This window comes from Dermacentor albipictus, chromosome 1, assembly GCF_038994185.2.
Source record: "Dermacentor albipictus isolate Rhodes 1998 colony chromosome 1, USDA_Dalb.pri_finalv2, whole genome shotgun sequence".
NCBI lineage: Eukaryota > Metazoa > Arthropoda > Arachnida > Ixodida > Ixodidae > Dermacentor > Dermacentor albipictus.
In genome coordinates this window covers 191,329,965-191,352,982 of record NC_091821.1, presented here as the reverse complement: position 1 = coordinate 191,352,982, position 23,018 = coordinate 191,329,965, and the positions used below count along the sequence as shown (strand labels likewise).

General features: G+C 45.2%; 1 protein-coding gene across 7 annotated transcripts in view; it reads right to left on the bottom strand.

Annotated features, from left to right (window-relative positions):
- Positions 1-22,784, bottom strand: part of LOC135897978 (uncharacterized) — an 82,966-nt gene extending 60,182 nt beyond the window's left edge. For 2 of the 7 annotated variants that reach the window (XR_010563221.2, XR_010563222.2), the window contains exons 1-2: positions 22,594-22,782; positions 13,655-13,814 (exon numbers count right to left, since the gene is read on the bottom strand). Coding sequence is in view for 2 of the 7 variants with exons in the window: in XM_065426690.2 (XP_065282762.1) it covers positions 13,655-13,814; positions 22,594-22,626 (193 nt within the window). In the remaining 5 variants the exon portion in view is untranslated. Of the gene's footprint in view, positions 1-13,654; positions 13,815-22,090; positions 22,549-22,593 lie in introns of those variants that run through there. The other 5 variants (XR_010563218.2, XR_010563220.2, XR_010563219.2 and 2 more) reach the window with 5 other exon arrangements.
- Positions 22,785-23,018: the final 234 nt, after the last annotated feature.

Genomic DNA, 23,018 nt, shown 5'->3' with positions numbered 1-23,018 from the left:
TTTCTTCTTCACGCTGACGGCATCGAAACATATAAAGAGATACACGATATTGATGACTGCCGTGCTCTGCAGTCAGAATGCTGTCACTTAAACTGGCTCACTCTAAATTCATCAAAAATCACAATTTGGTATCATTCGATTAAAACTAATAATGTCATCATCCCTTATTCTGTGTAGCGTGCAGTGTTGACTAGGGTTGTTGGAATAAGCAATCTCGTTGTGGTTTTTGATAGTACGTTAAAGAGACTGACCGCTGCACGACTGGCCGCTCGAGGCACTTTGCGTGCAGCTGCGGACTTCTTCCACAGTCGAAAAAACGCTTTTTATGTAGCACGTGTTTATGTAACAGAAAGCTGCATCGGAAGTTTTTCATGTTGCTCCACAATTTGCTCATTTACACTTTTCATCTAATTATATTATTTGGGAAGCTTATTAATTAATTAGGAGTGATTGTGCAATTTGGCGGAATGGAAAAAAATATTCTGAGTAGCTTCAAGTGACGGCAAACAACATTACCTTGGTTGTGTCCCGCTGCGTAGCATTTGCATATTTTTAAATCTTGGTGCATGATAGCTGGGGAATCTTGTATATGGGTGCTCTCGTAGCATGGCTCGAAAAGGGCTGAGTGCAATAGCGCACTTGATAACAAGTTTAGTAGTTGCGACCCGTGCTTGGCTTATAGTATTCCCATTACTTGTGGCAAGGAGTACATCGGGCAGTCAAGTAGGTGTATCATTGATAGGATGCGTGAGCATGCCATTTTGCTTTCCAGAAGCACGGGCGGTAATCTACCGGTACATTGTACACAATGTGGTTGCGTCCCACTCTTCAGTAACCTGTCAGTAATTTGGAAAGCTAAGATCCAAAAGGAAAGAGAGAATATAGAAGCTTTTTACATCGGCAAACTTAGTTCGGACAATCGTGTGAGCGCGCCATTTCTGTTCTTGACAGGCAAAGAGCTGCGGTTTCTCGATAATGATTGTCGCGTGTAGTTAGATAGGTTGCCTTCAAGTGACTTGCAGTGCTGTCACGCGTGCTCCGTTTGGTCTTTGTGGACGCCGTTTCTCAAACAATACAGCCAGTCGTTAGACGACCCTTCGTGATCCTTTCTGTGTCTTGCCTCGCGATTCTTTTCTATTCATACTTTCCGTTTGCTGGCATACCCTTACCAAGTACCATGTACCAACTCACCCAACAAGCCACCCTTATGAGCTCAATAGATACGTGATTTTTCCAAATATTTACTTCTTCAGCCGGCCCACCCCATTAACAAAGTGTTACGACTGAGTAGTTGCATTGTGTGCTTGAATGGGGATACACCTTGGCAGAGAGGCTTGCATGTCGGAACTCGGCTGCGCCAGTTCTGTCCCACGGCTTAAACTTTGTTTCAAGGGCTCCGCAGAATCACCATTTCCGTTGAAGCCCCCGATTCCACAGCTATAGGTCTGCTTGCTAGTGTAAGATACACGGAGAGCAAAAATGAAGGCGTGTCGAGGAAGGAAAATAGCAAAACCAACGAGTGTATCAGCAGGGCTTCTTGTAACATCAACACTGCGGTGGGTAATCTTAATGCCGTAGCCATCTCATTGCGCGGCAAAAAGAGTGCTTAATAGCACGGAAAATGTGCTTTTTGTTGGTGCCATGTTTCAACGTATGTTTGGCGCCTCTAAACAGATTACAACGCTCTTCCATTTTTCATATTTTTCCCGGGGCACAATATGTATGATTTAGACTTTTTTGTCCCCACTTAGTCAGCGGAAGAGCTTGTGCCATGTTGCATTTGCGTAAAAAATTACGCGAAAAATAACAAACTCTCCTCGTCATCCGTTCAGAACAATGAATGTCATCACCTGCTCATTTATAAAAAAAAATGAAGGAGGTATCTGAGTGAGTTGTTACTTGCTAGCTTCTTTCCTCGCTACAGATTGGAAGGTTGGAGTACTTATGCAATGCAATGCGAATTTCGTGCTCTTTACGACCATCAGCAAAACAAAAAAGGAAAACGTACAAAAAGTGCACAAAAAAAAATGACACAGTACGAAAACGCGCTGCCGCTGTTCCCGTTGTCGGCATATCAACGCCCGGATCTACACTGCATCCACAAGGCCAATTCTTATAGTTTTATTGGCATACTGTGAGAGATAACAGCAGTTTTTTTTTCAGTCTACAGGAAAAAAAGTGATGCAAACGGAGACATGCTCATAAACATCAGTCAAGTAAGCATGTATCATCTTAGGCAGCCTATGAATTCACGGCCTCGATTTAGACAAAGCAATTTAACATTGTGACCCACCGCAGCTTGAGCATGCGCGACGCTCAAGTATTGTCATTAGCTCTTTCAACGAGCACCACTCTCTACTAAATGCATCTGGCACCTGTACTTTATTTTTTGTTACTTTTATTGTCATTGTGCACTGGGTGTGATCGTATTGTAGCACACTTGGTGTACATGTACCAAATAATGCAAACAAGCCTTTCGTTGCCGAACGCACTCTGCGAAAGGTTTCATTTCAGTTTCTTTCTTCTTCTAGATATTGCGAGTATTCGATATTCAATTCAATTCTCGACGACGTTTTTTTTCTCCACTATTCGTATTCGATTCGATTAAAAAATCCACTATTCGAACGCCCCCATAAATTTCTACTACGGCCATGGGCCAAAGAAGCCATTCCTTCCGCCTCCTGACAAGACCTGTGTATAGCGCCATGCGGACAAGTGAATATCGCTATGTAACGTGTCGGCATCATATCACAAGACAAAGTCTACTATGGTGAACCAGTCTGGGAAGCGGTTCGCAAACCGCTACAAAATTTTATTCCTCCGAACCAGAACTGAACTGGAGCGGAATCTGAGCGAGTTGAGCCCAAATCCGAAACAATCTGTTTTTTTTTTTCGGATCAGCACCCTGTTTTTATGACTTATTTCCTATAGACCCTATTGCTCGCGCCTGTACCTAGTTGCGTTAGATTTTTTTTTCAGAGCTCCTGGCGTAGAACATAGACGTTTTGAAATCCCGAAATAACTGATCCCTGCGAGCTGATCGGCTCTCCGTACAAAAATATGTGCGAGAATGCTACCGCTGTGAGTAGTAACCAGGAACAGCCTGTGCGTACAAAATATTTAGCAAATTACGTTTAGTACATATATGAGCGTTGACCCCATCTTAGTCACCAATCTTCTTTGTGCGTATGCCTTTGTGTGCGTGTGCACGTGCGTGCGTGTGTGCATCAACACCCATGTGGTTAAAAGCAAGCGCAAATACCCATGTGGTTGAAAGCAAGCGCTAACACATAGCACAGCCATACGTATATACTATAGAAACTAATAAAGTGGGCCTAATGCCCCCATTATTTAGCTATAAAGACATTTATGCTTCTGAGTATTCATTTCTCGCCAGCCAGGCCGCCCACCAAAGCCCACTCCGGAAGGTTTAAAACTTCGGTGACTCACTTTCCATTGCCTCTTCTGACGCGGGGAAATGTAATTTACCGCTTCAGAACATCTCAAGTCCCCACGACGAGGGCGACTACATAGGGAACACTCCGCGTACCGAAGTGTCGGTTCAAATAACCCGTGCACGTGCCGACGGACGTTTATCGCCATGTGGGTATCATTAATTAAGGGAGCTGCGATGACATCCGGCCATAGCTTTAGGCGTCCGCTAGAGACGCCTGATAAAAAATCCGCACAATTATTTCTTTACTAGGCCTACGTGCTATTGTCCATAATAATATCAATGAAATACCAACTGGTCTGGCAGAGCGCGTTTTCGCATGGTATAAAGCTGAAAATTGATCGTTCCTTGGAATTATTCGCCTGGCAGAATACAGAAGAGATCCACCCTCTTAACTGACGGTACCAAGGCAGGTCTTCTAATAAATCACATATACGGAATTAATGTATGCTGCCAAATTTGGCTTGGCACACACACAATGCTTCAATTACAGCTTTTCTGTAACTCACCAGATTTCAGTATTGACATTCAACGGTTCGCATTACCAGCATATATTACAGGCGTTAGTCCTTACAGTGACAAGACTGGACTTTTGAAACGGAACGACGAGTTATTCTGTTTTATCATTATATCCCTTAGATTTCAACAGATACTGAAATGATGCTCGATTTTGTGGTTGAACCAATTACGAACGTATATAGTGTATAGATTGTCACGAAATGCAGGTACTGAACATAAATTAACACGGTGGCTTTTCATTCTCATCCGGCAGGGCATTTCGAGTGCCGTCACCTACAAAATGTTGTTTCGATTAGCTCGCGATAGTTTGACTATTTCATTTCATTTCTTTCTTTCTTTCTTTTCCTCTCTTTTTCACTTTTCTGGAGAGGGGGATAGAGCTTGATTATCGTCGATTCATGATTATGCCATTAATTCAGCGTGAAACGTAGCCATGCTTGCTAAAAATGTGTTCGCCGTCGTCACTGGCTCGCAGCTTACGAACCCTTCTGTCGAAGAACTCGTTTGCGAAGACCGGCCCTACATTTAATACAGTAACTTTCGCCGACGCAAAGAATGGATGTCAGTAGGGTTTTCGTGATTCACTGCGTAGACCACGATGATGTGAACCTCCGTGCATTTACAGATGAAGTGCAACTTTAAAAGAATCCCTGCATTGCGTATCGGTCGAGCTTTGAGTGCTCACCATGCAGAATGTGACACCACAACCTTCAAGGACTCAAAGAATATGATTTGTATTCGCTTATGTGGACTACACATTGATCAGGAAACTGACCCTTATTATCTTGACCAGGGGGAAAATGTTTATAATGCTCCGAAGCCACACTGACAAATCTAAAAATGAGACGCCTGCTTTTAGACGATCGTTACAAGACGTTGCGAGAATGAACTGGAAATTAGAAAAATATTGCTATATGGCAGGGTCTGCCAGGGGGTGGTGACAAAAAAAAACGCTTAATTGTCGTGGAAATATCAACACCAGAAAGAACTAGTATGGCTTATGCAGCAGTATATGAGGCATGTCTTGGAGGCCACCGTATCAGTTGAATCGCATTGGATGCATTTTTTAAGTATTCTATATATTTTAGTGCTTGCGACCTGCGGTGATTTTCTGTTTCTACTGCCGTATTATATTCTTTGCCATTGCTTTTCTTTAGTCCTTGGGATCTGTCATCTTGTTCTTTGCTTTCTGTTTCTCTCCCTATACCTTCAACTTCTATATTTTTCTCACCCTACACCCTTAACTGTGGGCAGGTGTTGTGGCCCTTCCAGTGGCAGTTTGCGATCTGCTTCTTCGCTTATTTTCAATACTGTCAGTTTTACATGTGCTTTCAGACGAAATAATAACAAGAATTCGATCGCCACCAGAGCTGCGAGCAGCAGGCCCAATGTCTAAAACTGAAGGCAGCCACATTGGCCTTAAGTATATGTACAATATTATTGGAGCTTTCAAGAATATTTCTAAGTGATACTTGGTTAATGATTCCCTTCACTCCCCAAGCCACCCTTCACCATTCAACAGAAGCTGTTGCTGGACTCCAATATATGCATATGCCGAGAACACGTACACTGTTAAGAAAATGTTGTATAATCAAGAAAAACACCACCACATAGAGTTCCAATGGATCCCGGTACACTGTGGGCTCAACAGTAATGAGATGGCCGATGCTGCAGCAAGACGCGCCCTCAGCAATGGCCTGCGAACTGTAGTGCCATTCTCCAGACCGGACATCACATGCCTCCTGTCGGAATTAATGAGGAGGAGTGCGACGAGAAGATACTGGGCCCAGCCAGACGCTTGTCACGTCCGCCTTAAAAGGCTGGATCCCGATGTGAAATTTCCTATTCTGCGTGGAATTCCACGCCCTAATACATGCCTGATACACAGACTGCGATTAGGCGTCGCCTTCACGCACAAATATTCCCACTAAATTGGACGGACAGACTCCCCCGACTGTTCAGTGTGTGGCGCTGTAGAGACTATAGAACATGTGCTCGTGGTGTGCCCTGAGTATGCGTGCGAAAGACTGACAATGGCAGATACATTGAGACATTTACAAAACGGACAACTGTCGGAGGACCTCTTGCTAGGCGCATGGCCACAGAGTTGGCAGACGACAGAGACAATGCATGCACTTTCACGTTTCCTAGGTGACACGGGCCTGGACTCACGCCTGCAGTTGTGTAATGTGTCCTTCACTTCGTTCCTCCCATTATCATCCCCCATTGTGACCATTTTTATTCCCCTCTTCCCCTTCCCTTACGTAGAGTAGCAGGCCAGATGCTCCATTATCCGGCCGACCTCTCTACATTTTCCAACCATTAAAATACTTCTTTGTCTACTAAATATATGTTACGAAATGTTTGTGATATATTTTCCTAACGTGTTAGGAACTGGCTGTAGTAACGTAGTTAGTAGTAGTTAGTATCTAGACGATCTGTTACTAATGTGGATCAGTTATTAAGTGCCGAACATTGTAACCACTGCTATTGCAGCCCCATTATCCTGACCAACTCTAGTGGCGTCTATCATGATTTATAAGCGCCGCCTCCATGACCATAATGAGATCGGTTTCATTCTAAAAAAGAAAAAAACGAAGCAAGTTATACAATGTAGAGCGACAGTTCTACGTCTTTTTGTGATATTCATTATGATAGCAGTCAACAGCACGTCATAGTCATACCAAAAACATTATGCCGCGAATGACTCCACGGCACAGGAAAGAACTGATGATAAAGTGTAACAACGCATCACACAATACAGCGCACGGGTTAATGCGCTTTTTTTACCTACTGCTATGTACTACACCATAAATAAAAGAACATAACTGAGTGGAAGAATGTCTGCTGAACATAGACACTAATGTCCTGACACTAAATGTCCTTGATTTTCACAAATGGTTATATTCTCTATACAGGTAGTTAGCTACTGGGATCCTGTGCTTGTTAAATTCGACGAAGTTGCTATTCAGTTCCAGAAAGCAGTCATAAAGATCAAATATGTTGAATGCTTCATGACAAAACTGCAGGCATTGTTCTCGTATGCTGTGAGCCCGAGTGATTTTGTGATGTCGAATCGAACATTGCTGTTATCCTACAACGTCGAAAATCTAATTCCACAGGCATCTAGCTAGCGGTAATTTTTTTTAGGTGATCATTGCATAATCTCCCACAATACTGTACTTCGCCTTCCCAACAACCTTGGAAGATGTGCTTTGCTGTTTCTAGCTTACGACATATAAAACAAAACAAAATATTAAATTCTGGTGTTTTACGATCCAAAACCACACTTTGAATAAGAGACACGCTGTAGTGGGGAACTCTGGATTAATTTTGAGAGAATAGTACTGACAATAATATTGTCACGTGGTCGTGACGTTGAATAACACAGTAGCAGTACTGTGAACGACAAAACGAACTTTTATTGGGCGAACCTGTGCCCACAAAACAGGCTACACTTATAGCAGAACGATAGCGGCGAACACGCTCGGCGATCGTCGAAAATCTGATCAGCGGGTCAAACGCATCGGCTTTTATAGAGCAGTCATCGAATGTTCCAGACTAATCGTTCGGACCCGCGTGCCTTCCACAAAGTTCTACAGCATTCGCGTTACGCGATGAAATCAGATAACACAAGGTTCGGCGACAACAGACATCCGGGTAGAAGCATCGATAACTTTCCAGAAACGTCGGATACATGCAGGCGTGTCCCTCGCTGTGCGATTACATTTGTTAAGCGGCGAAACGTGGTCGCCCGATAAAGATAAGTACACGTGTCATTGCCCCCCTCTCAAAAAGCATCGACCCGATGCTGCAAACAAGCGAAAGTAATAAATAAGCACTCGTAGCAAAGAAAACAACAAAATAAGGGAAGTTCGTTAGCGTCCGTAAAACGGTTTAAGACGCACCACGTGGACCACTTCAGGTCGTGCGCGGCGCCGCTGTGAATGCGAAATGCCGTCTGGCACGACCTCATAGTCCAGTGCGCCAATACGTCGGATGACCTTGTAGGGTCCGAAATAGCGTCGCAGTAGTTTCTCACTCAGTCCTCGTCGGCGTATCGGGGTCCATACCCAAACACGGTCGCCGGGCTGGTACTCGACGAAGCGTCGTCGGAGGTTGTAGTGTCGGCTGTCGGCACGCTGCTGGTTTTTGATCCGTAGGCGGGCGAGTTGTCGGGCTTCTTCGGCGCGCTGGAGATAGGTAGCGACGTCAAGATTCTCTTAGTCAGTGACTTGCGGCAACATGGCGTCGAGCGTCGTCGTCGGGTTCCTGCCGTAAACCAACCTGAACGGCGTGATCTGTGTTGTTTCTTGAACCGCCGTGTTGTAAGCGAATGTTACGTACGGCAGGACGGCATCCCACGTCTTGTGTTCGACGTCGACGTACATCGCTAGCATGTCGGCGAGGGTCTTATTCAGCCGCTCCGTAAGACCATTCGTCTGCGGGTGGTAGGCCGTTGTCCTCCTGTGCCTTGTCTGACTGTAGTTCAGAATGGCTTGAGTGAGCTCCGCTGTAAAGGCCGTACCTCTGTCGGTGATGAGGACTTCTGGGGCACCATGTCGCAGCAGGATGTTTTCGACAAAGAATTTAGCCACTTCGGCTGCGCTACCTTTCGGCAGTACTTTAGTTTCAGCGAAGCGGGTGAGGTAGTCTGTCGCCACGACGATCCACTTATTTCCGGTTGTTGACGTCGGAAAGGGTCCCAGCAAGTCCATCCCGATCTGCTGGAATGGTCGGCAAGGAGGCTCGATTGGATTGGAAACGTCGGATACATGCAGGCGCGTCCATCGCTGTGCGATTACATTTGTTAAGCGGCGAAACGTGGTCGCCCGATAAAGATAAGTACACGTGTCAATATTCGCAAGAACACTGAAACGGGCACCTAGCACGAAAGAATGCCTTCATATCTGCGCCTTTTCGCATTGTGCAAGCTCAATTGCCGGGCTAACCATCTCGCATCTTATGGTAATTTGTAAAGCACTCAGTATTGAAGATACGACGTCAGAAATTTATTGAGCCTGAACAGATCCAGCCGCATGAGTTTCATCTTGTGCTCACTTTCTTTGGAAATTCCATGCCGAGAGAATCGTTTTCTGGGTCCGAGATGGGGACAGGCCGAGATGATTTTGTCAGATGACTACACATGACGTCAAAATTAGGCTTTCCCTCTCTTAAGCATCCCGTTCGAATTTAGGAGCTCAGATTTGATTTGCTATGACATCGTGACAAGAGGCTTGAAGAGGGGAAGGATTCTAGACCTCTAGTATCACATTGGCAGAGATGGAAATCGGGAAAAGTTGGCCAAGTTGGGTACGCACCACACACACTCTGGCACATGCCAAATGGCTAAATCAAAGAAAGTCAAGGAAATCAAAGAACCCACCGAATATTATATAGAGATATTTAATTAAGAGATCGCTTGGTTTGTCGGACACCTATTAGCCGACATTATACTTACTTGTTTTATCTAGAAGTGTACATTCTTATTACGCATAACAGATGTGTACCTACTAGCAGTGCGCTGTCGGTTGCAGTAATTTAAAACCCCTTTTTGCTGGTTCTGGAATTTTTTTTTATTTGAAAGTACTGTTGGCCGATTGGGCCGTTACAGGGGTGGGGTACAAATATGGCACAAAACCCATTATTGCAAGTACCCATCATTGCAATGTATACCTAATAGATATAAGTAATATTGACGGCGTGCAAATATACACATAACTATAACAAAAAATCTGACATAACAGCCATCATGTCAAGCACAAAGCAGCAATGTATAGCCGAAAAATGCATCACGATACTACATTCTACAACTGACATGATACATGCGAGATCACGTACATCACAAAATTATACATAACAGTATTACATTCTACAACTTATATGAGATATGTTAGAGCATGACGATTCCCTTAAAATATATTTTGTAACCTTGGTTTCAAAATGTTCTATAGTTTGAGAATCACATATAGCATCCGGTAAATCATTCCAGTTTTTTATGGTTCTAGGGAAATTGAGATTGAGAGACTAGAAACTAGTCTATCTCTCACTAACTAACTAATCTCACTAGTCACTAGAGACTAGTGAGATTGAGAGACTAGAAAGTTTCTTCGGTGGTCACTTCGTAGGCTCCGGACTCTTCGCAGAATTAGGTAGTGCGCTGCAGCAAAGTTACATAAATCTTGAGAAAGCGCAATAACAGGAATTTCAGTGTGGCTACGCGATGGCGTTCCAAGAGTTGGGGGGGGGGGGCGGGGGGTTAATTTAGTTCTTGCAGCAACTCTGTTACAGAATAAGTACGGGAGTACCTTAAAAAAATAAATCTGGCCGCCCTTCTTTGCACCCGCTCAATTTTATGAATTAATATGTTTTGGTAAGGGTCCCGTATGATGCTTGCATATTCCAGCGTAGGCCTTACTATTGTTAAATACGCTGTTAACTTTACGGGGGCTGAAGCGAGTTTTATTTTGCAACGTAAGAACCATAACTTCTTTTCAGCGGTAGAGCAAATACTGGTGATATGCTGAGTCCAGTTGAAGTCTTCAGATATTGTTACTCCTAAATATTTACATTTGTTAACGCTAGTTAACACCGGGGAACTTAGTTGATGACCAAAATTTAGGACGTGCTTAACCTTCTTTGTAACACGTAAAAAATGGTTTTTTTTCTTTATTTGCTTGGATTTTCCAAGTTTCAAACCATTTTTCAATAGATGCCAGTGCATCATTAAGAATTTTTTTATCATTGCGGTTACATATTTCCCGATAAATTAAACAGTTGTCGGAGAACAGTCGTACAGTAACGTTTTCATTAATAACTGAACAAACATCGTTAATATAAACGAGAAATAATATTGGTCCAATGACAGACCATTGGGGGACGCCTGAAGTTACAAATAAACCATCGGACTGGTAGCCATTTATGTCATGCATGTACTGTGCCCTATGTGGCCCATTGACCTGGCCCATTGCACTGTATTGTTGTCTATCCCAAGCTGTTTCAATCTGTTAAGTAATTCGTTATAAGGAACCCTATCAAAAGCTTTTTGAGAAATCAAGGCATACTGCATCAACCTGTTTTTCGTTGCTTTGGAAAAGACTTGAATGGTTTGAATGAGCTGCGTGACAGTTGACAGTTTTTTGCCGGAAGCCATGTTGTTCGAATGTAGTGCTTTCTTTTTTTTTCTAAGTACTTCTATATTGCTTTTGATATTATATGGTCGAGGAGTTTGCAGGAGAAGCAGGTTAGAGAAATTGGTCGATAATGTTGAATTTTCTGCTTGTCTCCGGTTTTGTGTATCGGTATAACTATTGCAACAAGCCAGTCGTCTGGGACCCGTTTTTGTTGCAAGGATGCATTAAAGATAATTTCTAAGTATCGAGCAACCCATTCAGCGTATCTTCGCAAAAAGGCATTTGGAATTCCATCCAGACCCACAGATTTTTGTTCTTTAATGTTTAGCAGCAGTGATGGTATTCCTCCATAGCTAAGTCGTACTTTTGGCATATCTGACACGTCTGAAAATCATGTTACGCTAGTTGGAGCAGCACAATCACAAACATTTGAAAAGACAGACTGGAAGAACTTATTATGGCAGGACGCAATGTTTGAACAGTCAGTTATGATTTCGTCGTTAGCAACAATGCTGCATTGGCTTTGAGTGGTTTGCGACAAATGACGCCAGAACTTTTGCGGAGAGGATACCATGGAGTTCGTAAGTGTTTCGCCGTAATATTTCTTTGTTTGCTTGCCTAAGCTTTATTCGCAGCTGTGCATATAGGTTAGATATCTTTTCACGATTCTTTAGTTTCCTTTGTCTTCCTAGTTTTCGCTTAAGACGAATAATGTCTCGCGTTATCCAGGGATGACGCTTTTTTTCCCCTTAATGTTGCGAATGAGTTTACACAGTGCAAGATAATGATTTTGAATCTTGCCCACAACGCATTGACGTCATCGTCAGAGCTCAGAGTGTCTAGATGAAACGACAAATAATCAATTATGCTCGTGTGGTCAGCTTTATCAAAACTGGGGACGTGCGCAGCTCATTCTTTAACAGTTGTTGCGGGAACCTTGGTTTTGATTTGTACAAATACAAGTTGATGGTCTGATATGCCAGCTTCAACTGGTACGTGATAATTTTCAAACCGTCCATCAATAAATATTAAGTTCAATATGGACTGCACTGTTCCCGTTTTTAGAGTGATTTCCTGTACTACCTGGGTTAAAACGTAAGCGAAAGCAATGTTAAGCAGCACTTAGCAGTCAGCTCGTTCCTGTGTCTCTATAAGGTAAATGAGTTCCAGTCAAAGCCTGGGAAGTTAAAATCACCGGCAATTATTACCCATTGGTTTCACGTCTTCTGTTTTTTTAAGTAGCGTTGGGTGGCCTCTAAGTATTCGATCGATGCGTTAGGGGATCTACAGATTGCTCCTATTACGACTAAAGTACTACCCAATCTGATATGGCACCAAGCGCTATCATGATTAGGAATACCGTTCATGCTTACCCATTCAATGTTTTCCTGTATTATGATCTCAACTCCTCTTCCTCCTCTAGTTTCTCTATCATTAGGTATTATCTTAAAACCTGGAGGTAACAACTCGCTATCTTGTATTTCTGGTCGCAGCCACGTTTCGCTAGCAATAACTACATGGGTGTCTTAAGTGGCTAGCACATGTTCTATATCGCCGACTTTATTCGCGAGGCTTCGAGCATTAATGTTCATAACGAAAGTCTGTTTCCTGGAAGACGGTATCGGTTCAGTGGTCACTATCTGTCGGTGTAGCCCTTGAATGTGTCAATTTCGTTTTCGGAAATTGCCGTATCCCGACACGGCTATTCTTAGAATAATCTACAGTAAGCCTGTCGCGGTTCAGGCGCACGCACGAGTCTTCCTTTTCTTTCAACGCAGACTTCCAGAGTAGCCTGCGCTTATTCAGTGTTTCTTTTCAATAGTCGTCGCCAACAGAAATACCACTGCCTTGTAGTTTTGCGCAATTTTGAAAAACATCTTCTTTTTCCCTAAGATCATAAAGCTTCAGTACAACTGGACGAGGCCTCAAAGTTTCTTCTCCGGGTTTGTTCTTATACGCCTTTCCGATTCTGTGCATCCGCTCTAGTGTGTTCAAGTTAAAACCGAGCTTTTTCTGCGAAATTGCTACAACTACATCTTTTATTTCTTTTTCAAGTTCTGAAGTTTCATTGTCTCTCACCGATATTCTAAACACCGTTAAATTGTTTCGCAGCATTCTATCTTCTAAACCAAGAAGTTTTCCTTGATGTTCTTCTAAAGCTGAATTCAGCCCCTCATTTATCTTTTGTAGCTCAGCAAGGCTGTCCACTAGGTCCCTGCAAAGCTCTATAGTGTCTTCCAGGGCCTTAATTTTCTCGCTTAGGCCGCCTGAATTTCCTTTTGGCCTTCACACAACCCTTGCACAAGTACCTTTTAATTCGAGTTCCACGATTCGTCTCAACGTCCCCCGACAACAGCAGACACAGTGATGCAAAAGCAGAAAATAACACCCGTGGGCACGGCAGCACTGCGAGAAAGCGATTTTCGCTCCGATAGCACGAGTATGAACTAAGCTGTTGAAAAAGCAGAAACTTGTTTGAGCACATCGCCCAAGCGTTGCCGCCGAGCTTACTGAATGCTGCCGGCGAGGGTGCTTGCTTTATACGTACGGTCTTCCCACGGCGTTGTTTCACCATGGTTCCTGGTGTCGAGGTTGTCGATGATCCACGGGCGAGGTTCCGATTCGGCAGAATCAGCAGTAGCAGCTGAATCGGTCAGGCACATGCTCCGTGCATTCCCATGGAAGGAAGCGCAGATGAAAAGCGCCTGCTGAAAAAGCAGAAACTTGTTTGAGCACAACGCCCATACGCTGCCGCCGTGCCCACTCTTCGGCACACATATAACCTTTATGTGTAAATGCATATATATGCATCCCCAAACATATTCACCAATAACGGAGCAACAAAGTAGAAGACAGCAAAACCACTCCAAATCCTGGCGGGCGGCAAGCTTTGCTGCAAATCTTCAAAGGCTCGGACAACTGACCCAAATGTGCTGTGAGATGTTGATGGTAATGAAATAAACATGATATATAGGGGTAGAATACAGCAAGCTGTGCGCGAGTTCAGCAGGAATTATAATTTTAAATTGACAAAGAAAGTCTCAAAACCCAGTAAGTGACGAGGCCTGGCGGAGAAATCTATGTACTTCGGATGTAGTCAATGAGATTACTGTACGTCATTCGGCTGTTATTAAGTACAACATAATTATTGCTTAAAATTGCAGTTGCTGTAATACTAGACGCTCGCGCTTTATTCTATGCTTCGTAAATCAAAAGCGCATGCATGGCTACGGCAACACACTGAACAGCATATCACGTGTAAAACCATTGCTTCGCTTTCGATCCGATCGATTTCGTTTTAACTGGTTAAATACCAAAGCAGTTCGACACAAAACCGCGAAAGTATGTAGCCATTCTAGCAGAAATACTTTAACACTTCGGAAAACATGAATCCCAGGAACATTGACTTAATAAACAAAATAATATTTTCTCACAGTTACGGCCACACTTGTCCTGTGCCTCCCATTAATGCCGGCCTATAATAACTGTCACGTTCACCTATCACCAATGTTTTCACCTCTTTTTCAGCTGGCAAACCGGCTTCGAGAGGCGGCCCCCTTTTGCCGCCGTTACGAGATATGGGGCTGGCGTTGCGTTGAGATTTAGTTGAAATGTAGTTCGAAAGGCGAGGTTTGGCTCGGGCATGCGCTTTTGCTACGTTGTTGGTGCTTGCGCGTTGATCATGCCTGTATTTGGAGCTTCAACGCATTCTACAAACGTAGAATTCGGTGCAGTGATCGTGCATACGTGTCTGAGTGGATGCCATGAAGTGTGAGCGCGGATTTTCGACATGCCGATGTGCCGCGCGCCGGGCTGCCATTCGGGGTATGCATCGGTGTCGGCAAGTCCCGTGCACCGACATTTTTTTAAGGCGAAAGCCTTAAGTGGCTCATACCCCCGATGGCCTGGAAAACACGGCGTGCATAAAGTCACGTGAGCTTGCCTCCCGCAGGCACGCGCTCGTGCCACTGCTCGCGCGTTCGGCGGCGTCTTCTTCCACAGCCGGCTCCGATGCCGCTCATCATGCCAAAAAAAAAAGGCGAAGGTAATTAAGATACCGCTCATTCAAGCTCTCGAACTCACGACCTTCCGTGGGATTCGATCCCTCGAGCTTATATAAAAGTCGAACCCACGATTTTTGGTGTGAAGGTGAAGTTAATTAGGACATAGTCAATTAAGGTAGCGTCATTAAAGCACTCGAACCCACGACCTTTGGTGAGTGAAAACAAGTGATAAGAAGTAACGAGGCATTCGAATGAGAGTGTCAAGTAATTTAATGAATGCCTCTTCAGTCCACAGGATTTCGCCTTCACCCACTTTGGCGTATGTTAATGTGACTCAATTTATCAAACCTCCAAAGGGACCTGATGTATTGAAGCCACAGGGAAACGTGATTCCAAGAAAAAACTTTAAGGTTTTTTTTTTACGACAAACGCATAAGTTAGTGACATTCATTTCGAGTCTGCAGAGATCATGAGCTGCTATGAGCACGCCGTGAACGGTCAAACCGTAACTACACAGCGAGGCAAGTGGGCAATGAGGGAGCGCGTGGTGCCCCGAATTTTTCCGGACATACCTGAGCATCTGTCGAAACCAAAAGTGCCCAAGTCAGCAAGAAAACCACCCAAAGTGAGGACAGTGGTTCCCGCCCAAGTTGCTTCCTGCCAAAGTGATCGGAATTTGTTGCGACAAAATTAAAGCAAGCGACGGCATGGGTGGAGGTGAACGCACTGAAGTCAGCTCGTTAGAAACTGCACTCTGACTTGCTGTTATGCAGGGCACTCCAACATTTGAGTCGTGGCACGTGAAGGCTTCGACCATACAGGCTATTATCTATAAGCTCAAGGACTCCGGGGGCACTGTAAAATTGGTAAAGTAAAGTACGACTTATAGACCAGCTCCAGACATGACAGCTTCTGATTGTAATTCGAACATACGAGAAAACATAACTCTGTTACCCGGATACTAAAAAAAAAGCAATTTTGCAGCTCCCGTTTGAGGTTTGACTGAGAGAGATAAAAAGGGAAGAAGGAAAGGCGGGGAGGTTAACCAGACTGAGTCCAGTTTGCTACCCTACACGTGGGGAGGGGAACGGGGAGTGAAAGAGAGAGAGAAAAAAAAACATCATTCTACCGCACTTTCACATACACTAAGTTAGGTGTAGGATGTCTATAGCCTGGCACTCAAGTGTGTTGCCTTCAGGTAGTGAAGAAGCGCTCGAACTGCTTTCTGGGCTAATGAACTGTGAGGCCAAGCTCCCAAGATCTAAGATATTTGCTTCTGTAAATGGCCTGTCATCCAATCTATTCAAGGCACACTGGAGAGTCTTGGTTATCAAAGCGAGAACAGTGGCACAGAAGATGACTGAGGGTCTCTTCACACTTGCACTTAGTGTACATTGGTGAGTCCGTCATGCCAATACGGTAGCTGTAGGAGTTGGTGAATGCTACTGCTACCCACAGCCGACACAGCAGTGTTGCGTCCACGTCGTGAAAGCTTTCCTGGTAATTTAAGTTTTAGTGATGGGTCGACGCTGTAGAAACGACACTTAGAGTTCTGTGGGGAATGCCAGTGACTTAATGTGATGGTACGAGCGAGACGGCGAAGCTCTCTTGCAGCGTCTACTGCCGATAAAGGTATAAGGGGTGTCGGTGCGCCAGCCTGTGCTCGCCGGGCAGCGTCATCGGCGAGGTTTGACTGAGTGGCTGTGGCCGCTAGGTGGTGGTCCTGTTTTTGGCTGAGCATAAAACGAGCCCACAAAAAATCCTGACCAACTAGGGGCAAACAGGTTGGCTGTAGTAAAACTAAATGCCATCAATTATTTTACCATATGGTTGGAGGAACGAGCACCGCTAAATGAAGACTTAGAATAGAAGAATAGAATAGAATAGCTTTATTTCCATCTACTGAACCCGGCATCCACAAGAGACATAACTTGGCAAATATAGAGTTAGAAGGACGTCGGCAATATGTGCATTCATTGCTGTGTAACATATTTCATTGCTCCAGATTACAATGCAAAAAATATATCAGATTGCTAGCAGGGATCTATGCGCAAAAATCTTTGTTGTTTTGAACTTCAATGCTGGTTTTACATGATGAGGTACTGAAAATAATACCTAAATAGAAATTTATTCTACACCAACTCATGGTGAGGCGTTGCTCAGGTTACAAAGTCTCAGACTTCGCTTATTGCCTTGCTGTCTGTTTCAATGCATGCGTATGACTTTCCCATAGTTGAGGATGTCTCGGATGGGTGTAGGTAGGGTTCTTCATTAGCCAGCCGCCGCCTACCTTAAACCTCACGGGCAGACAGCGGCGATAACAGTGATCTTCCGTAATAGGAGCGCGAGTGCTGCATTATTGTGTATTTTTGGGAGCACGCAGTCACCATCTCTGTCTTGGTGTATGTACAGTCGCGGACAGAATATTACGGACCATGAAATCTAAGAAAAAGCTGAATATCTCCGCAACCTCACAACGCAATCTGGTATTTGCATTTTGGACCTCGACTAGAATGTGCTAACAACGTTGTCGTGGGCAGTTTTACTTGTTACTGCTACAGGCTGCTCGGGAATTGAACATTTTAGGAGATCCCGTGGTCCATTTTATTCTGTCCGCGACTGTACGTCCCCAGGAATTAAAGACTGTTTTCACAGATATGAAAATGTACGACAGCCTGCGATCACGTGCATCGTAGTCGCTACGATGCACGTAGACCGACGAAATGTGCCTTCCTTAGAGTAGACGCACTAAAATGCGGACCGCAAGATGTGGGAATAAGTACGGGAAGCAACGCGGCACCAGAGTGTCCGAATGCCACTCAGTAATTCCTGAGGCATCGTCGGTATGTCGCACGCCTCGTCATCAAGCCGCTACTGCCGCGGCTGACGAAAATTCCGAACAGTTGTGCCCCTTCCCTTAACGCTTTCCATCACTGGCAACGAGTTGGCCGGTCGTGCTCATAGTTTGGACAAAATGGGACCGGTGCGGATGCCCTTCTGCACTGTGCTGATCGCACCTCGCTCTGGGTCCACTCATTGTATTCGATAGCTGTGTGCACGGGAACCGATAGGAAATGACATAAATGTTTTAGTTCAAGGCAGTGCTCTTTGAATTTTCCAGTCAATACACCAATGATGACAGGATGCATTGATGGGCTTGTTTTGGCCCGTCTGCATGTTTCGTAACTGCAAAGTAAATTCTCAAGAAGAACGCTTTTGTGTAGCCCTTGCAGGGAAGGTTAGAGCGCCCACAGTTCTGCTTGAAGTACTTCGAGACTTGCCTTCGTTGTATCGACCTCTTCCGCAGAAACAGGACCAACTGCGTTCAGTATTCAGTGAGCCATGTTGGCCTACGCTATCACCCGGATGTGATTTTAGCTTCTGCTTCGGCGAAGCCATTGAAGACGCCGACTGCCTCACGGTTAATCCTCTGAAGCAGAAGTATAAGATGAAAAGTAGGGGGGCCAAGCGTCCATGTTTGATGAAACCCTACACTGGGCATAAGGAAAGTGGAATAGAAAAAGGAAAAAAGGGAGAACTGCATGGGCGTAAGAGGACGCACAGCATGAGTAGGTGCTATATTATTTTTACCTGGTTCATTTTCGAAAGTGAATAATTTCAGCCGAGACTGGCAAGGCAGGACAAAATGACGTAGAAATTTGGAAATGAATTCTGATTTTTGTTTTGTTCTTCCAATTGAGCAATGGACGCCAACTGACCTTTTTTGGCGAGTCACCTTTCTGGTCAGTCGAAATTAAAGTACCCTGTTACGTAGAAGCATAAAACAATAGATGTAATTACAGAAGTACGTTTTTTTGCACTATCATGTACGGCAATATGAGCGTAAACATTGGAGCAAAATGCAACCCCGTTGACAGAGAATATAGATTCTTGCAAGCGAGACACAGTAAACACATTCTATCGCAAAAAAAAAAGACAATGCAAGTCCCACGCACTGTGGGAATCGATGTAAGCGAAGCTTTGTCTGCTGTTTGCGTTCTTTGACGTTATTTGCCTGTGATATATGCAGGGAATATGACAGTCGCGACGGGATATGTGAAACGTTACCTTACCTGGTCCGCTCGACGCTTTATGCGAGCCTTCGTCTCGTCGGCACATCGGCGCCATTTTGGGCTGTAGCGTTGTAGCTCACAGAACTGCCTGCTCTCTCTATCTCTCTCTCTCTCTCTCTCTCTCTATTCCCTCGCTAATATTATCCCCACCTCCTACCTCTACTGTCGTTGCTGTTGCGGGTGAGGACGGAGGCAAGCGTGGCAGCTCCTGCACAGGATTTGTGAGGCGTCACGCCTAGTTACGGTGTCCAAAGGGCGATGTGGAGATGCGACGCGGCGTAAATCTTGACACGAGCTTCTATGGTCGTCTTTCCAATTATTGTATGAAACTCTATTGTCTTTCCTTTGTGCCACACTCCTGTCGTGTGCTAACGCTATAGCGTTAAGGGCCCCGTGTCGCAGAAAATCCGGTGTCGACGCCACGGGTGTCGCAATAATCCTTCTGAACCACAACCACGCAGGCTCTCCACGTGGCACGTACATTGTCTTATATTCTTTACGAATGTCCATGTTTCCACCACGTCCCGACGCGGCCACCGTTAGTGGCGTGCGTCTCAACGTCATCCTGGCGTGGCCAGCGTTACAGCAGCAGCAGCTGTGGGAAAGTCGAAGGAAGAGGCAAAGAAAGCTTCGCTTTAATAGTAAGGCTCCAGTGGCTGTTGGCGTCAACGGCCATCTGGCATGTGCGTTTTTGCGATTGGCTACATTCCTCTTGCTCCCGAAGAACCGTGGTCGACCATCAAAGTACCCGCGTACTCCAAAGGAACTCCAACAAAAGGCAACCTTTTGCAAAAGCACTGCAAGTAGGTCACGTGACCTCCGCGACTCGATTTGCTATGTGAACGCATCTTTGCACATGTTTCCAGACCTTTAGCAACAATTTAATTCAATTTGTGTCGATTATAAGACAAGCCGAAGTGCGCCTCTACGTCTAAAGAAGTCTTGGAAGAACAAAAGACTGACGTGTACACAGTGCACAATTGGGTTTATGAAGTCCCAATACAACACCTGAGCTAAGCGGTACGCTATAATGGAAAGTACGTTGTGACGATCATTTCTGCTTTTTCATCACTTTTTGCCGTCGCACCTGCTCGCACACCACCGCACCACCGTTATCACTGTGGTTAGATAAGATAGACGTTACATTTTCGTACCAAATGTCGACAATAGAAGGAAAATAATCCGTAGGAAACGCTCCGTTATTTAACGCGCATCAAAAGCATGGATCATGAGCGCCTTCTGTCCCCGTCGGAATGAGGCCGCTGAGGGCTGGCATCAAGCCTTCGACCTGGTGCTCCGCAGCAGAGAGCAATAGCACACGAACCGTCGCGGTGGTTTATTTATGCCCCGAAAGAAACACTTTTGAGTCTCTTGTATATGCTCCCTCCTCCAACCAAATCCAGATACTGGCTGTCTCAGTGAGTACTTTCATCCTTCAAAATAGTGCGGTGAAGATCAATAGGTTTCGTCGACACGTTGTTTGTGCTATGGGACGTTCAGATGTCTTGTCCAAATGACATCCACATGACAATCACGTTTGGGACATCCAAATAACTAATCACGTCTTCAATTGACGAAAATTAATGGACAGGCGTTGTAACTAATTACTTTAGGGGGATTCTTGCCATTCTTGGCCCGAAACAGTTCAGTGAGCAAGGTATGTGCACTCAGTGGTAATCATGAGATCCCAACCAGTTTTGAGATATTCGTCTACGAAGTCTTCTTTGTAATGTATTGGTTTTCCTCACAACCGTCTGAGAGGAGGAGGAGGGGTGGTACAATGCAAGTACAAGAAAGTATTTCCAAGTGAAAAAAAAAAAAGAACAGTAAATGGAATGAATGCACTCTGCCGCAAGTTTCCAGACGAATATCTTGAATGTTCCAGTGAAAGCTATATAATTATAAAGCCGTGGGGACGGAAAATGGGTAAAGGTGGCAAAATTGCCATGGCGAGAAAATAATTTTTTTTCCCTACAATGTGCATCAAACAAAACTTGCCTTGTTCCCACTATATTTTGTACTTGCGGCACGTTATGAAGAACAGCGCTCATTAATGAGCGTTGCAAGCGGAATGTATTGTTTTCTTAAATTCTGGGTTTCTACGTGCCAATGCCAGAATCTGATTATGAGGCTTGCCGTAGTGTTGGACCGCTGTTATTACCGTGCCGTCTGACCACCTGGTGTTCTTTAACTTGTCCCCCATGCTACAGTACTGAGGCGTTTTTGAAATTCGTCCCCAACATGCGGCCGCCTTTGCCGGGATTCGATCCCACGCCCTCGGGCTCAGCACCCCCAACGCCATAGCCACTACACTACCACTGCGGCTGGCTAGTTGCAACGAAACAATGGCGCGCATGGGTTTAGCGCGAACAATATATACGAGACAGAGGAGTGAACACAAAGCCTGAGTGTGGATGTATTTTCAATCTGCCGCTGTGGCTTCGCGGCTATGGTGTTGCATGTTAAGCACGAGGCGCGGGACCGAATCTCGTCCCCGGCGGCCACATTTCGATGGGGGCGAAATGCAGAAACGCCCGTGGTCCCGCAGATTTGGAGTACGTTGAACACTCCCTGGTGGTCAGAATTAATCTGGAGTCCCCCACTACGGAGTGTCTTATAATGAAATCGTGGTATTGGTACGTAAAAGCCCGAGAATTTAATTCAACGTCTCTTCAAACTCTACTAGAACTATTGGTGACGCAAGCTAGAAATCACTGCGAGTGAGATAGTTTGTTTCGTAGCAGTGTTTAGTGCTAACAAGAAACAATGACGAGGGAAAGAAAGGACGAACACAAGCGCTTCTGTCCCACTCTTCGTCATGCTTGTTCGCTATAAACACGGCTGTGAACTCCTAAGTAAGACAGGCATGAAGTCGGAGAATTATTACAAAGCACGCTCATGACTCACCTAATATATTTAATGTACTAGCAAGTCTTCACCCTTGAAAAGTGAGGCCTCTTCCTCCAGTTGACGTCGAATTACGGCCGTTATATAGTATACGCGCGCACGCTTGTTTTTATACTTGCGCACTCAGCAGGGAATCTTCAAAAAAACTACGCTCTACGCATTCGTCCAACGCTTGGAGACAGCTAAACGCAGGACGACTATAGGCACGTTCTTTCAAAGTAAACCAAGTCATGTTATCGGAAATTTCCTTTTGCACCCAGTGTGGGTACCACCTTATACGCACTATCTTGCGAACGGAGGCACTCAAGAAGACAAGAGAGAACGTCGCGTGGTTGCGACAAAGCCTCCTTAACCGCGTCTGTCAATGCCACAGACAGCGAGCGACACAAGGAGGCCGAGTGACAGCGCGTCTGGGTGAGAGAATCCCAGTAGCAGCAAAAAAAGATTCATGTCCGCCTGCTTAAAGGCGGCCGTCCGCTATACAGATATAAACGAGCACTGACCAGACTTCTCGTTACGGGCAACAAGCAGCGCATCGTCCGCTTGAAGATACCGGCGTGCCTTGCGGCCAATTCGACTGCCGCAACTTCCCTAACCTTGTTTCTTCGGCGGCCGAGTGGCGCATAGCGCGTCTCCTCTCGTCGTCTGGACACGCGTCGGCGTATAAAGGCTCGCGCACTCGCGCCATCAGCGGAATTCGGTCCGCCCACTCGAAAAGGCTCTCGCGGCGGGCGAGCAAAAATACACAAAAGGTACTCGGGTTTCCCTTCTCGCCACGACAGCCGGACACACACGCGTGCGCGCTCACGTCGGCGGCAGCGCGTTCCCGCCGGCGCGCGCTTTCTGCCTGCCTGGGGCCGCTTTTGATGCTTGGCCGCGGCTCCCAGCACGGCTGAGGCTCCTTCTCCCTACATAAACCAACTCCCAT